General features: G+C 49.3%; 1 protein-coding gene across 6 annotated transcripts in view; it reads left to right on the forward strand.

The window, feature by feature from the left end:
* The window catches only part of LOC132407354 (adenylate kinase isoenzyme 1-like), a 186,550-nt gene that overhangs the window by 141,129 nt on the left and 23,578 nt on the right, over positions 1-21,843 (forward strand). For 4 of the 6 annotated variants that reach the window (XM_059993717.1, XM_059993716.1, XM_059993720.1 and 1 more), the window contains 3 exons: positions 3,603-3,642; positions 9,597-9,632; positions 15,563-15,726. In XM_059993717.1, coding sequence (XP_059849700.1) covers positions 3,603-3,642; positions 9,597-9,632; positions 15,563-15,726 — 240 coding nt within the window. Of the gene's footprint in view, positions 1-3,303; positions 3,382-3,602; positions 3,643-8,893; positions 9,197-9,596; positions 9,633-15,562; positions 15,727-21,843 lie in introns of those variants that run through there. The other 2 variants (XM_059993719.1, XM_059993718.1) reach the window with 2 other exon arrangements.

A 21,843-nucleotide genomic window follows, 5' to 3' on the forward strand; every position in this document is an offset into this window, starting at 1 on the left:
CACTGTGAACTAATGTTAACTGCTAATCTAAAGCAGGAGAATCCGCTGCGAGCTGTGTGTCGATCGGCGGCAGGTGCAGAAGCAGGGCCGGGGGGGTCCTGAGGACTGGGCTGGCTGGAGGTGTGACAGAGAGCCAACCCCATCCGCGTAAAAGGCAATTGCTGCCCTGCGCCGAGAATAATCACGCCAGCTGGCTGACTGTGCCGTTAGGGAGCAGTTTTAGAACAAGCTCAGACAGCTTTCAGCAAGTGGAGGGTGACCACTTTATAAGACCATAAGCCATTGGAGCATAATTGGGCCTTTCGGCCAATCAAGTCTGCTCCATTTGGATGATTTATTATCCCTCTCAACCCCCTTCTCTTTGTAGCCTTTGACCCCCTCACTAGTCAAGAGCCTGTCAGCTTCCACTTTAAGTATATGGCATTGTCTATGGCAATGAATTTCATAGCTTCATCATCCTCTGGCTAAAGAGATCCCTGATTGTTGATCTAAATCCCTCATTGTTGCTCTATACTGAGGTTGTGCCCTCTGGTCCTGGACTCACCCTCTATAGGAAACATCCTCTCCACATTCACTCTATCTAGGCCTTTCAATATTCAGTAGGTTTCAATTCTTCCACCCCCCCCCCCCCCACATTCTTCTATAACTCCACTGAGTACAGGCTTAGAGCCATCAAACGCTCCTCATACATTAACCCTTTCATTCTCGTGAACCTCTTCTGGACCTTCTCCAATGGCAGTATATCTGTTAACACGATACTCCGTGTGCGGTCTGAAAGATGCCTTATAAAGCCTCAGTATTACACCTTTGCTCCTACATTCTAGTCCTCTTGAAAGGAATGCGAACATTCCATTTGTCTTCCTTACCACCGACTCAACCTTTATGAATCCTGCATGAGGGCTCCCGAGTCCCATTTCACCTCTGATTTTTGAATTTTCTCCACATTTAGAAGATAGTCTGATAGTCTGAACCCTTATTCCATCTATCAATGCGTATGACCATGAAAACTGTACTTGCGCAGTCACTTCTTTGCCCATCCTTCTAATCTGTCCACGTCCTTCTGCAGCCTGTCTACTTCCTCAACACTATCTGCCCCTCCACCTATCTTAGTATCATCCACTAACTTGGCTATAAAGCCGTTATTGACGTATAACGTGAAAAGAAGTGATCGGCCTTTGTGGAACATAACTAGTGTCTGTCAGCCAACTAGAAAAGGCTCACTTTACTCCCATTCTTAGCCTGCTGGCAATCAGCCAATGCTCCAGCCATGCTTGAACCTTGCCTGTAATACCATGGGCTCTTAGCTTTTTTAAGCAGCTTCATGTGTGGCACCTCATCAAAGGCCTTATGAAAATCCAATCTCACAACATCCACTGACTCTCCTTTGTCAATCCTGCCTCTTATTTTGTCAAAGAATTCCAACAGATTTGTCATGTAAGATTTCCCCTTGAGGAAACCACGCTGACTTTGGCCTATTTTACCATGTGCCTCCAAGTACCCTGAAGCCTCATCCTTAATAATGGACTCCAACATCTTCCCAACCACTGAGGTCAGACTAACTAGCTTATAATTTCCTTTCTTCTGCCTCCCTCCCTTCTTAAAATGTGGAGTGACATCTGCAGTTTTCCACTCTTCCAGAACCATTCCATAATCTCGTAATTCTTAAAAGAAGATTACTAATGCCTCCACAGTCTCTTCATCTACCTCCGGGGTATAGTCGATCCAGGTGGCTTAAGACCTTACAGCTCACAAGCACCTTCTCCTTAATGTCTTCCACAATAAAGACTGATACAAAGTACATTAAGTTCATCTGCCATTTCTTTGTCTTCCCCACCCCCCAATTCTTACCCCTCCAGCATCATTTTCCAGCAGAACTGAAATCCTCACCCATGCCTCCCAGTCTCCTGTGAAAGCTGACCAGCAAATTCCTAGCAATCAGGATAAGAAACCATGAGCGAGTTGAGAAAGTTGTGTTCACACTCACTGTCCTTGGATCTTTGATGGAGACCAGTAGACTAAGGTGGCCAGTGTCCATAGGTGGCAACAAAGGAGAGATGTGATTCACCCAGGACACTCCCAAACATCTTTGCTGCTGTTTCTCATGGCTGCTGCACTTTCACAAGCAGCCTGTAGTAATGTCCTGGTTGCTGGGAGTCGGTGAATAAAACAAATGAGGCAATGGTGTTGCTAAAAGAGGAGGGAAGAAGAATAGCTTTTGACTCCATCCACACTAATTAAATTGTGTGTGTGTGTGTCTTTCTTTCGTTCTCTGTCTCTCCCTTTATTTTTCTCTTCTCTCTCTCTCCCTCCCTCTCCTCCTCTCTTTCTCCTCTCTCTCTCCTATCACTATATTCATGCAAGGAAAATAGGTGCTGTGTGTTTAATATTAAATTCATTAGATAAACCCTTTTAGAAATGAAATTGAGTGTATTAGCCACTTATAATTGACTTATCACCTATATTCCAGTCATGATTAGCACCCCCACCCCACCCCCGTCAGCCGGTCCACAAGAATATTGTTAATATTAAACCGGTCCACGGTGCAAAAAAGGTTGGTGACCTCTGCCATTACCATTTGCTGTTCCTTTAAATGGCTGGCTGAGATCGTGCACCCGGTGGAGCCGCTGCCTCACAGTTCCCACCAGCCAGACTCAGTCCCGATTTCCTTCCACCCCCACAGACCTTTCTCCCTGTGCTTCCACGGGTTTCTTCCAGGTGCTCTGGTTTCCGTGAGGTGTGCTGGTCGGTTCATTGGCCGCTGTGAATTGCCCCTGACGAGCAGGCGAACAGTCGAATCTGGGGATGGTGCCGATGAGACTATGGGGGGAGCAAAGCAGGATTAGTGTAGGAGTCATTCGATGGTCAGCAGGGATTCGACCATCCGTATGACATTGATGAGGGTCGATTCAGAATCTGGTTTCATATCACCGGTGAGGTTCGCTGTCTTTGCAGCAGCAAAATATTATCTGGTCAGGGAGTTACCCCAGTCACCTCCCCCTGCTGCAAAGTGTTACCATGCGATCTTAGAGGGGGTAGGTGAGGCCAGAGCTTACCCTTTACCCCATGAGGGTGGTTTAAGTTGACCCCCTCAGTGTCCCAACCTCAGACTTTCTGCTGCGGGACTTGAAGCCCCTGGTTAGGAGGAGGGAGGGTGCCTCCTTGGTTAAGGCATGGGGAAGGCGGAGAGAGGGGTTTTTTTTTCGAGCCGGGCAGTCTGCTGGACAGGCAGGATGTGGGCAGAAAGGAGGCAGTGGCACAAGAGGAGACTGGAGGAACGTGGCTCCCAAGATGCAGTGCTGGGATGCCGCACATGCTCAGTGGAGACTCGGCTCTGCAGCAGGGAGGCCCGTCAAACACACCGGCAGCTGGAGCTGAGCTCTGGCAAGTGTCTGAGGAGGGGCGCGGGGCTGACAGCCACGGTTTCCGTCTTCTCAGTGCTGTAGAGTAGTGCTTTGCATCTGCTGGCATGCTGTTCTCTGCGTGTGTTTGTATCACATCATCTCTGCTCCCCCGCACAATACTAGAGTTCATTAAAAAGAAATGCTCGACTTCCAGAAGGGGAGAGAGACAATTAACCCCGTTTTTGTTTTCTTCTGTTCTAGTCTGAGGGAACTTTGGCCACGGAAGATTTCACAATGTCAGGTAACGACTCAGTTTCTCTAAGGTGGGGGTGAGAGGTCAACAGGCAGAAACTTATTGTCTGGAATTGGTTAATGCTACTGCCTCTGGTCCAGGCTCTGAGTGAATTTGGATGGCTGATAAAAGAATTAACCCTCTCCTCCACCCCCCACACTGAGACACAGCCAGCAATCTCAGCTGTGGCCAGTTTGCTATTGTTCGTTGTTGTCTGTGTGTGTGTGTGTGTGTGTGTGTGTGTGTGTGTATGTGTGTGCGCGCGTCTGTGTGTGTACACACACATGGGCCATCAGTGCAGAGTGGGATGGAGGGAGAGGGGTAAACATCATTCCCAATCCCTGTCCCAGCTTCATCCCGCTTCCACACACTTACACTTCCCCCCTCCAGATCGGCTCCATCTGTCTCCTGATAATTAACCCTTAGTGACCCGCCCGCTGTAGGAAGGATGCTTGCAAGGATGTGCCGGCCCTGAGTTAAGCAGCGGTGTTGAGGTGGTTTATTCATTGGAGGACAGGAGAATGAGGGGTGACGTTATAGAGGTGAATAAGTTCATGGGGAGTGTAGTTAGGGGAAGACACACTATCTCCTTCCCAGGGTTGGGGAATCGAAAATTAGGGGCAGCGATTCAGAGTGAGAGGGGAGAGATTTGATAGAAACCTTGAGGGGCAGCTCTTTCACCCCAGACAGTAATGAGTTTGTACGTTCTCCCCGTGACCGCGTGGGTTTCCTCCGGGTCCAAAGATTGCCAGGTTAATTAGTCGTTGCAAGTTGTCCCGTGATTAGGCTAGTCCAGGCATGGGCAAACTACGGCCCGCGGGCCATATGCGGCCCGTTAAGCTTTTTAATCCGGCCCGCAGAACTTGATGAAATTATATTAATAAACCTTGTTGACGTTTTTTCCCCGCAATTCTAGCGTTTTCCCAATAGATGACGCACTCTATATGCATTGACCTTTGTTGAGATACAGCGTATTACTCCACATTTGCGCTTTACTTTGTGACCTTGTGGCGACCCATTTCCTGGCACATCCGAACCGGCTCACAATTAGCCAGCGTTCCGGCTAAGGGAGAAAGCCTGCGGGGTTTTGCGAGCACAGAGCTCCGCATATTGGCGCGCTCTCACTGTTCTGTCATTGTGCGGGTCATTGTTGAGTTTTGGCACAGGGGACAATTGAATAAGAAGGAGCAGGACAAGTAGACCTGCATCTCCTACCGTTTTTGAAATAAAGACAGTCAGGAGGAGAGTGATGATGATATTATCTTGAAGGATAACAGAATTTTCAGTGCTTTAAAATAATAACTGTTACTATTTAAAAAAAGCTGTATTTTATTCATTTAATTTTCAGTGTTTTAAAAGACATTTCAATAAATAGCTAAATACCATGGGACTTCAAAGACAGATATCTTGTTGTAATGCATTTGTTCATTTTCAATTGAAATTAAAGCACATGTTTTCTACATATCCCATGATATTTTATTTTCTCTTATGAGGTGTATTACCAAAACACTCCATCCATCTGCTCATGGTCCGGCCCCCCTGTCAAATTTTAGAACCCTTTGTGGCCCTCAAGTCAAAAAGTTTGCCCACCCCTGGGCTAGGGTTAAATCAGGGAATGCTGGGCATGGTGCTCGAAGGCCCTATTCCGTGCTGGATCTCAATAGATCAATAAATAGCATGGGCTGCCATTAGAATTGGTTAGGACAGATAGATTAACAATATTTAAAACACACTGGGACAGGAAAAGTTCAGAAGGATATTGACAAAAGGCGGACTTAGATAGGAATTCTGCCGAAGAGCCTGTTCCCACAATCCTGTTCAAATGTGGCCAAGGAGCCTGTTCCCACAGTCCTGCTCAACGTGGCCGAGGAGCCTGTTCCCACATTCCTGCTCAACGTGGCCGAGGAGCCTGTTCCCACATTCCTGCTCAACGTGGCCGAGGAGCCTGTTCCCACAGTCCTGCTCAACGTGGCCGAGGAGCCTGTTCCCACAGTCCTGTTCAACGTGGCCGAGGAGCCTGTTCCCATGCAGTAAGACTCCACCACTCTAAGATCAGCCCCTGGTTGCATATTCATTTTGTGAAAAGCTCTGTAAGACTCCCTCCACCCACCCTCTCTGCCTCCAAGGACCTGCGTCAGTGTGTGAACAGGTATGAACCATTGTTTGACAGTGCTTCGGTTTAATCGTTCTAAAAGAGTTGTGTGACTGTGATCTGTGTCTGAAGGGTTTCTGAAAGCAGTGCATTCCCTCGAGGGAACTAAACAGTAGAGCATCCCTTGAGAGGTTCGGTTTTCCATGTCCCCGGGGCCTACCTGCTGTATGAGGGTGGGTTGGAGAGTCACGCCCCTCCTGTCGTGTACTGGCGGCAGTTCAGGGAACTTTCCTATCCAGCACGAAGCCTGCCCCATCCCAGAACTGATGGTAGTGCAGCCAGTTGGATGAGGGCTGCGCCTAATCAGCCCGTACTTCTGGATCTGCCCAAGTGGACGAAGGGAATCGCCTGCCCTGTGGCATAGGAGGTTCCAGGTGTGGGGAGTTGGCTCTGAAGAGGCTGTAGTCAGACTCTGTAAGGTGGTGTGTGTCCGTGTGCACATTCACGTGTTCTTGAGGACCTTAGTTACAGGGAAAGGTTAAATAGGTTAGAACTTTATTCCCTTGAGCGTAGGAGAATGAGGGGAGATTTGATAGGTTATGATGGGTATAGATAGGCTATATGCAAGCAAGCTATTTCCAGTGAGGTTGGGTGAGATGAGAGCTAGAGGCCATGGGTTAAGGGTGAAAGATGAAACATGAGGGGGAACTTCTTCATTCAAAAGGTTGTGAGAGCATGGAGCGAGCTACCAGTGGAAGTGGTGGATGTGCATTTGATTTCACCATTTAAGAAAAATTTAGATAGGTACATGGATGGGAGGGTATGGAGGACTATGGTCCCAGTGCAGGTCAACGGGTCTAGGCCGAACAATAGTTTAGTATGGACTAGATGGGCTAAAGGGCCTGTTTCTGTGCAGTAGTGTGCTATAACTCTATGACCGGTGCGGGTGCATGGGTATGGAATGATGAGGGATCCCTTTTAGATGAAACATTGGACGTGTATGATGGGAGAGTGGGAGGCATTATCTCATACCGCCTCCAGGAACACACCCAGCCAGACGCGAGCCCCATGTGTTCACACCCAATATGCGATACCGAACAACCTGGAACAGCCCATGTTTGACTGGTTAAGCCCAAGATCGGTGCAGCATCAAGCCCAGTTAACATCCAGCCAGCAAGATCACGGGCCTTGAAAGCCCAGGAGGAGAGTGCTGCAAGTCACCAGGTCTGAGGTGATAGCTGAAATGAACTGACCGGAAGGAGTGGTTATTCTCGGTGACATAATGATACCCTGTGATGCCTGCCCCTCTCGGCTGAACGTTATAAAGTTACGCACATCCTTTCATCAGATGGTTTCAGTGGTTGGTGCTTTTTATAGCTGCACTACAAAGTGTCTGTAAAAGATTTGAAACCACGGACGTTAATGGTGGGAGTGTTTCCGTCTCTGATTTATGATCAAAGCTGTCTTCAAAGTTGGTCTACAGTGATTGTTTCCTGCTTGTTGCACGTGCAGCAGCATACACGGAGGTGCTAGATGGCAGTAGTTCTCACACCCCACACCCCAGTCACTGCACGTACTGGCTCGAACCCAGCAGGGTGCTGGGGTTGTACAGCACCAGGGGTGACGCTGAACAGGACGTCCTGCTCACCAGGTCTCCACACTAACCACTGGTCACCTGTCTGTCCTCATCCTCCACCAATCACATCTTATCCCCCGTCCCCCACTGGATTCCATCACTGCCTCTGCATTCTCGCAGTCCCAGTGCTGCCCAGCTGCCGGCTCACAACAGCGTGGTCTCTGTTCCTGAAATGGCCCGCAGCGGGTGCCGTAGATGTCCTCTTGCCTCCGTCTCCCTGCTGGTTTGCCTCATTACCGCCCTCCTCACCCACTGTGATTCTCCTCCTTGTGACCCCCTCCGGTTATCTTCACATTCACCAGATATCTAAACCTCCCTGCACCACCTCAGCCCCGTCCACCTCCCCATTTATCCAGAGCTCCCCCCCATCCAACACCCCACAAACTGTTGTCGGCCATCCTTACCTGCCTTCTTGCCCCTCTTGTCTACCCTCCATCCTCCTCCACTCCACTGTCCACCCTCCCCCATCCACCTTCCATCCCCTCCCCCACCCACCGTCCACCCCTTGGTCTAACCTCCCGCACCATCCACCCTCTCCCACCCACCGTTCACCATTTTCCATCACCATTGTCCTCCACACAGCCTAAATGCACTACTCCCCTGTAACCTCCTCCCTTTTCTCCTCCACCCTCCAACCACTCCCTACTCCCAATCCCTGCACGATTTTCGCCTCCAGCAGTGAGGGACAGAGGAAGGGCAGAGTTCACCTGTAGCTGCCAGTTCATGAAGGGGACCCAGAGCCTGGGAACGTGTGCGAACCTCATACTGTTAACGGCCAGCCCTGCCCCACTGTAAACATCACGCAGCTTCTGCCACCAATCCCACTGGATTCTCCCCACATTCCCATCAATTCTTCCCAGGTCCTGTCACGTACTACACACCAGGAACAATTCACATCGATCATTGAACTCGCTGGCCTGTACGGTCGCAGGGAAAGCACGCAAACTCCACACAGACAGTACGGGAGGTCCAGGTCACAGGTTCTGTGAGTAACTCAGCCAGCTGAATGACAACAGAAGGAAGTTACAGACCACCAGCACCTCCATAAGTCAGTCGGGGAGTCTTCCGGCCTGTTTCCCTCAGCCAGCAGCCCACCCACCCGATGGCCACTGTGGGATCTTGCTGCGGACGCGATGAACACTGCGTTCCCCCTGCTCCGAAGGAGGCCGCCGGTGTGCTGAACGAGGTTCCGCCAGAGTTCTGGCAAGGCGGAATTTAAAGGGGTCTTTAAATCATGTCACTGCACTCACAAGAGGTTAATAGCTTTCCAGCTCTTGTTAATGTGTCACTAGGTGAGCCACTGCTTTTAAAAGTTATTGATGTGAGGAAACAATGGGTTTGAATGTTGGCAGATTTTAATGGTTAACTAAGCCCAACTTCTTGTTGACCCTTTGGCTAGTTCCTTTCCTGAAAGATTAATTCTCACTTAATTTCCCTTTTCCATTTTATCCCCCCCCCCCCCTTCTTGTCGGTGTGCCTTGTTAGGAACGGATTATCTTTCTTGTCCCGGCGGCCACATTCCTCTCAATGCCAAGGCGACTTCTGCCCGTTAGCTTAGGGTGGCGTTGAGGGAAGCAGCTGAGGCAGGGAATGGAATTCCAAAACTTAGTGGCTCAGCCACAACTTCCGGCCAAATACCGAGACTAGCAACTGTAGCCATGGAAACGCATGATTCAACAGTGGCTGCTTGCTGGCTAAACAGTTTGACTGATTAAAGGGAAAGGCTATGTGTATGCCAGCTCTGCCCCAGTAGGTCCGTCAAAAAGAAGCGTGAACGATGGGTGTCAACTGCTCCTCGAGCTCCTCCACCAAAGTGCAGAGCATTGGTGCCAAGGGTAAGCGGGCGACGGTGGGACAGTTCAGGCGTGAGGGGGAGGCGGATTACCACGGTGGCCGCCTGCAGTTTATCTCACCCACGGGGATGGTGGGAGGGCAGCTTTACAACCTCCTTTCAAGGGGAGGATACGGTGCCTTAAAAACCAGATGGGAAAAGATTTATTTGGCCATTACTAAACAGGCTGCAAGACAAGAAGTAAACTTAGGCAGGATGTGAGCACATTTCTTCCAGCATAACATGATCAAGGATTTCTGGGATTTCCAGTGTAATTGGGAGTTTTCAGAAAACTGTTCTTTTTGGAGGTGTGGATAACAATGAACTGGGATCTGGGATTTGTATTTAAGACCACAAGGAGTTCTGAATGGTGGTTTTAACTATCTTTCCATTTAACCCCACAGACAAGCTGAAGGGATGCAAAATTATTTTTGTTGTCGGTGAGTAAAGTTTGTTTATTTATTTATTTATTGTTGGCAAGTTTAAATGATGACTGAATTGTTGTAAGAGCCCATCTCAGTTGTCTTCAGCTTGTGACTTCGGTCTGCCAGCATGGTGGACGTCACCTGGTTTGCCTCAGCAAGGGGCAACCTTTACTGGGCAGTAAATACCACCCTGGCCATTGTTGAGGTTCTGTGAAAGAAAAGGAAGGAGCACGGATGTGGCCCGTCCCCTGCTTCTCTGTCCCAGGAATCGCGCAGGATATCTTCCAGTGCTTCTGCAGACCCAAGGTCGATGGGTGGTGATGCGCAGGTCTCCCTCGTGGACGCCACGTCTCACAGTGTGCTGAGGTTCTGACTGCCCTGCAGAGGAGAGGTGTTGCCCCTTTACCCCACAACGTCCCAGGCAGCTCAGCCCTGCCTGCCCTTTGATCGGTCAGTGCGGAACGTCCTGGAGGCGCTGTGATTCTGTGGAGAATGTAGGGTGGTTCCCTGAGCAAACTGTCCAAACTATCACCAGATCTCACCATAAGCGAGGGGGACCCTGACAACTAGACAATATTGTACACTGTCAGTGTTGCAGAAGAGCTTGTCTCTTGGCAGACTGTAGATTTACAAGAGGAGGATGCAAGATTCCATGTCCAGCTCATCCCCAGTAGCTGAGTAACGGAGGACTGCCTGATCTATGGGCTGTCTCCAGGGCCACACACCGAGGCATAGATCGAGTGGTGCCGGGAGGTCATTGACTTGGTGAGGCCTTTGGTCTGCCCGTGCAGTGAGATGTCTGTGAGGGAATGATGCTGACTGATGTTCCAGGCTGTAGGGGAGCGCGCTGGAACTTGGTGCAGCCAGAGCAAAGGCCCTGAGGGGGAGATACCTCAGCATAGTGTCCTTCTGCTCCCACTCCGAAGAACAGAGCAAGTGGGGAAACTCCCCCGCCAAACAATAAAAGCAAGTAACATCCCAGGGAGCCAAGCAAACCGTCGTGGTGCTAATTTGACTTTTTAAAAGTTTGCACCACTGAATAACCATGAATGTAGAAGTTTTGCACTGTTTCTTCCTTTGTATATTTTATTTCTGTTATGAATAAAGTCTACATGTTTGGAATTTTTTAAAGGGGCTTAAATCACAGCAGTGTAAAATGATCTAACATTTGTGGTGTGAAATGGCAGTGGCTTGTGTGAGCATTTCCCAGTCGGGGCTCTGAACGGGATGGGGAGATGTGACGTGGTTTTCAGGGGTGGGGGTGTAGTGGGTGTGGTGAACTACATATACCTGTCTGGACATGCCCCCTGCTGACTGCTCCTGTGGCTCCTCCCACAGACCCCTGTATAAAGGCGATCGAGGACTGAGCCCGGCCTCTCAGTCTCCAGGATGTAGTATGGTGGTCACTCACTGCTTGTTCCTTCTTCCAGTCAATAAAAGCCGATATCTCGCCTTTCCGTCTCAGAGAGAGTTATTGATGGTGCATCAGTGGGGGAGCACTGTACTCTTGGAAACTGTTCACCCCACTAAAGTGCTGTGCCCTCCCTCCCATTGTACGCAATGTCAGGGCGGTCTCTCTCGCTTCATTGAGCCTCTCATTCACAGTATGACCGAGCTTGAGTCCCATAGGAAGATGAGGGTTAGAGGCCCGAGGCACCCCTCCAACATTCAGTAGGGTTGCGGTCGATCTTTTACCTCAGAACCAACCCCCCGTATCCTTTCATTTGTTTAATCGCTGTCGGACTGTAGTCCTTCTCCTTGCACTGTTGTACCGTGTGGTCAGTGCCACGGTACACCCCCCATAGTATTCACGGCTTCTCCTCACTCTCTCGCTATCTAAACGTCTCTTACGGCTTCTCCCACTTCTCCACCTCCTGCAGCCTTGGAAGCATTTTACCAGCCCTTCGGCATCCTTGCACCCCAGATCCCAGAACCCCAGCAGTGCTGAGTCTCTCCACCACCTTCTCAAGGGCAGTTAGGGGACGGGTTAGAAATCCTGTCCCTGCCGCAGGCCTCCACCTTCAGGGTATTGAATTTGAGAAAAGGCAATCACAAGTTCCCACCATCTTGTAACCCAGACCTCCAGTCTTTTTGGTCTCAGCCCTTTCCTTTCTGTTGTCAATTTTCCTGCTTGCTCCCCCTTCCATCACTGTGAATCCCCAAGACATAGAGTATTGTAGCACAGCAACAGGCCATTCAGCCCATCTAGTCTGTGCTGGCCTTGTCTTCCACCTAGCCCCAGTTACCTTCACCCAGACGGAAGCCCTCTGTACCCTTCTGATCCACGTACCTATCTAAACATCTCTTAGATGTTACAATTAAACCCGTGTCCACCATTTCTGTTGGTTCTATGCTAACAGCACCCTCTGAGCAAAGAAATTCCCCTCAAGTATATTGCCTTTCACTGTTAACCTCTGACCTCGAGTTCCAGTCTTACCAAAGCTGAGGGAAAAGTCCTGCGTGCATTTACTTGATTTATACCGCTTATGGTTTTGTATCTCTCTACAAGAGAGGCTACCAACCTTTTTTATGCCATGGACTCCTACCATTATCTGAGGGATCCATGGACCCCAGGTTGGGAACCCCTGTGATTGTAAGGTTCTCCCTTTCCCCTCACGTCCAGGCTGGCTTCCAGCAGTCCGTGTCTGTGGCTATAGCTACCTCTTCAAGCACATCTTTTTGTTCAGTTGCATTCAACTGCTTGACCTTTAAAAGCATCTCTGCATCTTTCAGATGCTCGAATTTGTCTCACATTACACTTCTTCCCCTTTTCTCCCACACCCACTGGCCCCCCTTGCTCCAGAAGGTATCCAATTTCCTGCTGTCTCCGGTGTCACTCGGAGACCCTGCTCCATTGCCCATTCGTGGGTTGCAAGGGCAGGACTTGCTGCCCATTCCTTGTAGACTGCTGAGGTAGCGGGGGGGGTGTGGACCTCGAGGTAGTGGGTGTGTGGACCTCGAGGTAGTGGGGGGTGTGGACCTCGAGGTAGTGGGGGGGTGTGGACCTCGAGGTAGTGGGGGGGTGTGGACCTCGAGGTAGTGGGGGGTGTGGACCTCGAGGTAGCGGGGGGTGTGGACCTCGAGGTAGCGGGGGTGTGTGGACCTCGAGGTAGCGGGGGTGTGTGGACCTCGAGGTAGTGGGGGGTGTGGACCTCGAGGTAGTGGGGGTGTGGACCTCGAGGTAGTGGGGGTGTGGACCTCGAGGTAGTGGGGGGTGTGGACCTCGAGGTAGTGGGGGTGTGGACCTCGAGATAGTGGGGGGTGTGTGGATCTCGAGGTAGTGGGGTGTGGACCTCGAGGTAGTGGGGGTGTGGACCTCGAGGTAGTGGGGGGGTGTGGACCTCGAGGTAGCGGGGGGGTGTGGACCTCGAGGTAGCGGGGGGGTGTGGACCTCGAGGTAGTGGGGGGGTGTGGACCTCGAGGTAGCGGGGGTGTGTGGACCTCGAGGTAGTGGGGGGTGTGGACCTCGAGGTAGTGGCAGGGTGTGGACCTCGAGGTAGTGGCGGTGTGTGGACCTCGAGGTAGTGGGGGGGTGGACCTCGAGGTAGTGGGGGGGTGTGGACCTCGAGGTAGTGGGGGGGTGGACCTCGAGGTAGTGGGGTGTGTGGACCTCGAGGTAGTGGGGGGTGTGGACCTCGAGGTAGCGGGGGGGGTGGACCTCGAGGTAGTGGGGGGTGTGGACCTCGAGGTAGTGGGGGGGTGGACCTCGAGGTAGTGGGGGGTGTGGACCTCGAGGTAGCGGGGGGGTGTGGACCTCGAGGTAGCGGGGGGGTGTGGACCTCGAGGTAGCGGGGGGGTGTGGACCTCGAGGTAGCGGGGGGGTGTGGACCTCGAGGTATGGGGGTGTGGACCTCGAGGTATGGGGGTGTGGACCTCGAGGTAGTGGGGTGTGTGGACCTCGAGGTAGTGGGGTGTGTGGACCTCGAGGTAGCGGGGGGTGTGGACCTCGAGGTAGTGGGGGGGTGTGGACCTCGAGGTAGCGGGAGTGTGGACCTCGAGGTAGTGGGGGTGTGGACCTCGAGGTAGTGGGGGGGTGTGGACCTCGAGGTAGCGGGGGGTGTGGACCTCGAGGTAGTGGGGTGTGTGGACCTCGAGGTAGTGGGGTGTGTGGACCTCGAGGTAGTGGGGGTGTGTGGACCTCGAGGTAGTGGGGTGTGTGGACCTCGAGGTAGTGGGGGTGTGTGGACCTCGAGGTAGTGGGGGGTGTGGACCTCGAGGTAGTGGGGGTGTGTGGACCTCGAGGTAGTGGGGGGGTGTGAACCTCGAGGTAGTGGGGGGGTGGACCTCGAGGTAGTGGGGGGGTGTGGACCTCGAGGTAGTGGGGGGGTGGACCTCGAGGTAGCGGGGGGTGTGGACCTCGAGGTAGTGGGGGTGTGTGGACCTCGAGGTAGTGGGGGGGTGGACCTCGAGGTAGTGGGGTGTGTGGACCTCGAGGTAGTGGGGGTGTGTGGACCTCGAGGTAGTGGGGGGGTGTGGACCTCGAGGTAGTGGGGGGGTGTGGACCTCGAGGTAGTGGGGGGGTGGACCTCGAGGTAGTGGGGTGTGTGGACCTCGAGGTAGTGGGGGGGGTGGACCTCGAGGTAAAGAGGTGTGTGGACCTCGAGGTAGTGGGGGGGTGGACCTCGAGGTAGAGGAGTGTGTGGACCTCGGAAAGCCACCTCACAGTCCCTCAGATGAACGTACTGCCAAGTTTCCAGGAATTCCAGGATTCGGAAGCAGCAGGGTCACAGAAAGGGCAGTGTTATTCCAAGTCAGGATGGTGCGGGTGAGATGTACTCGTGCAGCTGCTGCCCCAGGCCTTATCAGAATCAGATTTATCCTCACTGACTTAGATTTGTGAAACTGGTGAGTTATGGGGCGACACTTGTGGGCTGCCCACAGCAATGCTCGCTGATTTGATTTGACGGCAAGCGATACTTTTCACTGTCGACATGTGACAAATGAAGCTAATTATGAAGTACTGATGAAGGGTCTCAGCCTGAAATGTTGACTGTTTATTCCTTTACCTGAGAAAATCTGCAGATGCTGGAGATCCAAAGCAACAAACACAAAATTCAGCACATTACAGGCCCTTCGGCCCACAATGCTGTGCCAAACGTGTACTTACTTTAGAAATTACCTGGGGTTACCCATAGCCCTCTATTTTTCTAAGCTCCATGTACCTATCCTGGAGTCTCTTAAAAGACCCTATAGTTTCTGCCTCCGTCATCGTCATCCACAGCCCATTGCACACACTCACCACTTCGCGTAAAAACTTACTCCTGACATTTCCTCCGTACCTAATTCCAAACACCTCAAAACTGTGCCCTCTCGTGTTAGCCATTTCAAAAAGTCAACATTTCAGGCCAAGATTTTTCTTCAGGACTGAGAGGAGCGTTCCATAGATACTGCCAGGCCTGCTGAGTTCTTCCAGCATTTTGTGTGTGTTGCTTTGGATTTCCAGCGTCTGCAGACTTCCTCATATTTAACATCATATAGTTGTTGTTTTGCAGTGGCAGCCCAGTATGAAGCCATAAAATTACCATAAAATGCAAAAATAAGTAGATCTATAAAAGGAATGATGATGCAGTGTTGATGTACTTGTGAATGATTCAGAAGTCTTATGGCGGAGGGGAAGAACCTATCTCAGAATCATCGAGTGTGGGTCTTCAGGCTCCCGTACCTCCTTGTGTCAGCCCTGAAATTGATTGCAGTCATGACTGCTCCTTGTCTGCCTGGGGCATTGCCACAGTTTGTATGTATCTGCGCAGAGCAGGGAAACTCAGAGCCACTGTTTGAGGCTCTGAATAAGCAATGGTGTATAAAATTCAGAGTTCCAAAGGAAGTGTCAGTGATCATCTCCCAGTGCATCTGTAACCACAACATAGGCTTTGGTTTGCGCTGTGCATGGAACTGCCCGAGTGTCGTCTAGGTAATGATGGTGTCTGGTTTTATCCTGTCTCCAGGAGGCCCTGGCTCTGGCAAAGGCACTCAGTGTGAGAAGGTCGTGCAGAAATATGGTTACACTCACCTGTCCACTGGAGACCTGCTGAGGGCAGAGGTCAGCTCTGGCTCAGACAGGGGTAAGACTCTCCAGGCCATCATGGAGAAAGGGGAACTCGTACCACTGGTAAGTTCACCCACACTGAAACTACTTGTTAAAACATGCCATTTCCCCGGTGAAAAACCCTACCCTGTCACAGCACTGAGGATAAGACGTGGTTGGAACAGTTTCCTCAAAATAATCTCTATTTGAATGGTTCAGCCCATTGCTGGAGACATGTTAATTTCCTACACTTTCACTTGCGTTTTCTTACCTACACGCAGTGATCTCCTGTGTCTAATAAAGTGGCCACTCAGTGTGTATTTGTGGTCTTGGCCTGCTGTAGCCCATCCACTTCAAGGTTCACCATGTTATATGTTAATAAATGCTTTTCTGCACACTATTCTTGTAATGCATGGTTATTTGAGTTACTGTCACTATCCTGTCAGCTTCACCAGTCTGCCCATTCTTCTCTGACCTCTCTCATGTACAAGGCTTTTTCACCCACAGAAGTGCGATACACTGGATTTTTTTTTTTTGCCTGTCACACTATTCTCTATAAACTCTAGAGGTTGCTGTGCCCAGGAGATCAGATGTTTCTGAGATACTCAAACCACCCTGTCTGGCACCAGGCAAACATTCCCTGGCCTAAGTCACTTGGATCACATTTCTTCCCCATTCTGATGTTTGGTCTGAACAACAGCTGAACCTCTGACCGTGTCAGCATGCTTCCTTGCATTGAGTGCTGCTCCATGATTGTCTGATTAGATATTTGCTTTAACAAGCAGGTTTCATGTGGACCTAATAGGGGACTTCTGGTAAGATGGCGATTGCTTAGCTGCTCCGAACTTTTGCTCCGTCATTCTCCCTATCTTTGCACTATATGTCTCCATTCTTAAACCTTAGTTAGGTATTTTATTAGGTTTCTTTTACTTGCCTGCGAACACATCTACCTTATAATGGCTACCAAAAGTACTAAAACCGGGAAAAAGGAAACTTCTACGCCTTTACCGGTTGACATTCTCGCTGCTTTGGAACAACATCGAGAAGATATTTTAAAGGAATTTAGAATTTCTTTCAACCAGCTGGATGTCAAATTGGATCGGATCAATGCTAGAGTGGACGAACATGCTGAACATTTATCTCACATCGACTCGACTTCTGAAGATTTAAAACGCCGTGTTCAATACCTTGAAACTTTCTGCTCCAGTCTAGAGGAGAGGAATTGTAAACTTTTTTCCAAAATGGTGGATCTTGAAAACCGGAGCAGACGTTTCAATCTACGAATTCTTGATTTGCCAGAGGCCACCAAACAGGGCTCTCCCATGAAATTTTTTTCCGATTTTCTCTGTGAGATTTTTGGGAAAGAATTTCTTCCGACTCCACCTGAGCTTGAAAGGGCACACAGGATCTACGTTCCCCACGCAACTCTGGGTTCCCACCCATGACCAGTAATTTTGTGCTTTCATCAATACCAGGTGAAAAACCGTTCGATTATGAAGGCACGCCGCAGAGGTACTTTTGCTTTTCAAAATACAGTCATTTGTTTTGTGGAGGATTTTGCCCCCCAGGTTCTGAAGATGCGTGCTGAGTTTAAAGGTATAATGAAAGTGCTTTTTGATCGCGGATTCAGACCCTCCCTTCGAAACCCAGCCAATCTTCGAATTACGCTTACTACTGGAGATTATAAGTGGGTTAAATCAGTGAAGGAGGCTGAGGCATTTGTTGGAAGTCTTCCGGCCATCCCGTCTCCTTCGGAACTGGTCTGACCTTCTAAAATGGTGGATAAGTACCTCTTGAAGTAAAACTATTTTTTCCGGACTCAGACTTTACTTGAATAATTCAGACATTATCTACTGAAACTGTAAGGGCTGTAGACAATCTCTCCCTGGACGTGGTGCGTTTTTTCTAATTAGATAATTTGAGATTAATATTTCCCTGTGGACGTTTAGATTGTACTTGTGTAATCTATTTTATTCTTGTATAACTTTATCTATAGAAATCTACAATTGGACCTAATAAAGAGCCACTGAATGTTTTCTACCCATGAGGCTAAGCCTTGGTCATCTCCTCCCCAATGTCCAGTCATGTCTGGTGCTGTCAGCAGGTGCTCTTTGTGTCTATTTTTGGTAGATTCTGCCCTTCTGAATCTCAGGGCACAGATGCAGAGCACGTAGCCAGCTCTTTGAAGAATCTATGCAGTTAGCCCCCTTATCCATTCCCCCCATCTTTTCACTAGTTGCTTTTCTTGAAGTGTAGGACCGACTCCATTCTGAAGGTTCCCACTCACTCCATGAGCAAAATTCTTCTTTCATTTCTGTCGATTGTTTTGGTAATAATCTCACTGTCCACTGGCTGTCTGCCAGAACCACAGAATTATAACAGGACTTTTATTGCTGATATGTTTAAAGTCTCTTCAGAATTGCACCAGAAAGTTCACAAATGGCAGAATGATGATCGTTCTACCTTAGTACAGATTATCAGTCTCTTTATCGTGTAAGAGATACAAGGCTGGACGACTGCAACAATATCCACACACGTAGAAACATAGAGAACCTACAGCAGGATACAGGCCCTTTGTCCCACAATGCTGTGCCGAACATGTACTTACTTTAGAAATTACCAAGGGTTACCCACAGCCCTCTATTTTTCTAAGCTCCACATACCTATCCAGGAGCCTCTTATAAGATCCTATTGTATCCACCTCCACCACAGTTTCTGGCAGTCCATTCCACGCACTCACCACTGTGTGTAAAAATAAAAAAAAACAAAAAAACTTACCCCTGACATCTCCTCAGTACCTACTTCCAAGCACCTTAGAACTGTGCCCTCTTGTGCTAGCCATTTCAGCCCTGGGAAAAGCCTCTGACTATCCACACGATCAATGCCTCTAATCACCTTATACACCTCTATCAGGTCACCTCTCATCCTCTGGTGCTACAAGGAGAAAAGGCCAAATTCACTCAACCTATTCTCATAAGCCATGCTCCCCAATCCAGGCAACACCCTTGTAAATCTCCTCTGCACCCTTTCTATGGCTTCCACATCCTTCCTGAGGCACACCACTGGTCACTGACCTCCATGCAGAATATGACCCATCTACAACCACTCTTTGCCTTCTGTGGGCAAGCCAATTCTGAATCCACAAAGCAAGGTCCCCTTGGATCCCATATCTCCTTACTTTCTCAATAAGCCTTGCATGGGACACCTTATCAAATGCCTGCTGAAAACCATATACACTACATCTACTGCTCTACCTTCATCAATGTGTTTGGTCACATCCTCAAAAATAATCACTCAGGCTCGTAAGGCACGACCTGCCTTTGACAAAGCCATGCTAACTATTCCTAATCCTATTATACCTCTCCAAATGTTCATAAATCCTGCCTCTCTGGATCTTTTCCATCAACTTATCAAACACTGAGGTAAGACTCACTGGTCTATACCAGGGCTATCTCTACTCCCCTTCTTGAATAAGGGAACAACATCTGCAACCTTCCAGTCCTCCAGAACCTCTCCTGTCCCCATTGTTGATGCAAAGATCATCGCCTGAGACTCAACAATCTCCTCCCTCGCCTCCCACAGTAGCCTGGGGTACATCTTGTCCAGTCCCGGTGACTTATCCAACTTGATGCTTTCCAAAAGCTCCAGCACATCCTCTTCCTTAATATCTACATGCTCAAGCTTTTCAGTCCACTGTAAGTCATCCCTACAATCGCCAAGATCCTTTTCTGCAGTGAATACTGAAGCAAAGTATTCATTATGTACCTCTGCTATTTCCTCCGGTTCCATACACACTTTTCCTCTGTCACACTTATCCTCTTGCTCTTCACATACTTGGAGAATGCCTTGGGGTTTTCCTTAATCCTGTCCGTCAAGACCTTCTCATGGCCCCATCTGGCTCTCCTAATTTCATTCTTAAACTCCTTCCTGCTAGCCTTATAATTTTCTAGATCTCTATCATTACCTAGTTTTTTGAAACTTTTGTAAGCTTTTCTTTTCTTGACTAGATTTACAACAGCCTTTGTACACCACGGTTCCTGTACTCTACCTGTCTCATTGGAATGTACCTATGCAGAACGTCATGCAAATATCCTCTGAACATTTGCCACATTTCTGCTTATGTTTCCCTGAGAATATCTGTCCCCAATTTTTGCTTCCAAGTTCCTGCCTGATAGCCTCATAGTTACCCTTACTCCAATTAAACGTTTCCCTAACTTGTCTGTTCCTATCCCTCTCCAATGCTATGGTAAAGGAGATAGAATTGTGATCACTGTCTCCAAAATGCTCTCCCACTGAGAGACCTGACACCTGACCAGGTTCATTTCCCAATTCCAGATCAAGTACAATCTCTCCTCTTATAGGCTTATCTACATATTGTGTCAAGAAACCTTCCTGAACACACCTAACAAATTCCATCCCATCTAAACTCCTTGCTCCAGGGAGATGCCAATCAATTTATGGGAAATTAAAATCTCCCAACATGTTATTATTACACCTTCCCAGAATCTGTCTCCCTATCTGCTCCTCAATGTTCCTATTACAATTGGGTGGTCTATAAAAAAATACCCAGTAGAGTTATTGACCCCTTCCTGTTCCTAACTTCCACCTACAGACTCAGCAGACAACTCCTCCATAACTTCTTCCTTTTCTGCAGCCGTGACACTCTCTCTGATCAGTAGTGGTACACCCCCATCTCTTTTGCCCCCACTCCCTGTCCTTTCTGAAATGTCTAACGCCTGGTCCTTGAAGTAACCATTCCTGCCCCAGCCATCCAAGTCTCTGTAATGGCCACAACATTACAGCTCCAAGTACTGATCCAGGTTCTAAAGTTATCTGGTTTGTTCATAATACTCCTTACATTAAAATAGACACATCTCAAACCATTGGTCTGAGTGCATCCCTTCTCTATCACCTTCCCTCCCACACTGCCTACAAGCTTTCTCTATTTGTGAGCCAACTGACCCTTCTTCCGTCTTTTCAGTTGAGTTCCCACCCCCCCCCCCCCAGCAATTCTAGTTTAAACTCTCCCCAAAAGCCTTAACAAACTTCCCCACCAGGATATTGGTCCCCCTGGGATTCAAGTGCAACCCGTCCTTTTTGTACAGGGCTCGCTTCCTTCATGTTTCCCCAGAATCAGAGAGGTCCTGTTGTATGAACTCAAAAGATAAGCTCTGTGTCCTGAATTGGAAATGCTGAAATGAAAGAAAGTCGCAAACATCCATTGCCCTCTCTTCATTGACTTAAATTGTACATCGAAACTTCCAGCCAGATATAAACAAGAGGAAATCTGCAGATGCTGGAAATTCAAGCAACACACACAAAATGCTGGTGGAACACAGCAGGCCAGGCAGCATTGTTCCAGCCAGATACGTTGTTTTGCGTCAATGACTAACCTAATCTAAGGATTCTGCTGGGGACCGTCTCCAAGTGTCACCACACCTCCAGCGCCAAAATATCACGTCCACAACTCTCTAACCCTAACCGTAAATCTTTTGAATAAGGGAGGAAACCGGAGCACGTGGGAGAGACCCACAGTCTCAGAAGAACGTACGAACCCCTTATGGGCAGTGGCGGGAATCGAATCCTGACCGGAGGTTGCTGGCACTGTAAGGCAGCGGCACTAACCACTATCCACACCATGTTACTGTACCACTTCCTTACCGTCTAGGAGCAGGTTTAGGGACAGTATAATGCACCGTTATATCAGACCTTCAGTGCACAGGATTGGATTGGCTAATTATTGTCACATGTACCAAGAGATAGTGAAAAGCTTGGCTTGCATACTGTTGTCACACTTCAGGTCGTTACACGGTGCATTGAACAAGGTGGAACGGTAACAATGCAGAATAAAGTGTAAAAACTACTGAAAATGTGCAGTGCAGGTAAATGATAAAGTACAAGATCATGACGAGGTAGATTGTGAGGCCAAGAGTCTAGCTTATCATACGAGGTCTGCTCAAGACTCTGATCACAGTGGGATACAGACTGTCCCTGAGCCTGGTCTACGTGCTTTCCAGCGTTTGGATCACAGTGGGATACAGACTGTCCCTGAGCCTGGTCTACGTGCTTTCCAGCGTTTGGATCACAGTGGGATACAGACTGTCCCTGAGCCTGGTCTACGTGCTTTCCAGCGTTTGGATCACAGTGGGATACAGACTGTCCCTGAGCCTGGTCTACGTGCTTTCCAGCGTTTGTATCTTC

The sequence above is a fragment of the Hypanus sabinus genome, chromosome 18 (assembly GCF_030144855.1).
Source record: "Hypanus sabinus isolate sHypSab1 chromosome 18, sHypSab1.hap1, whole genome shotgun sequence".
Classification (NCBI taxonomy): Eukaryota; Metazoa; Chordata; class Chondrichthyes; order Myliobatiformes; family Dasyatidae; genus Hypanus; species Hypanus sabinus.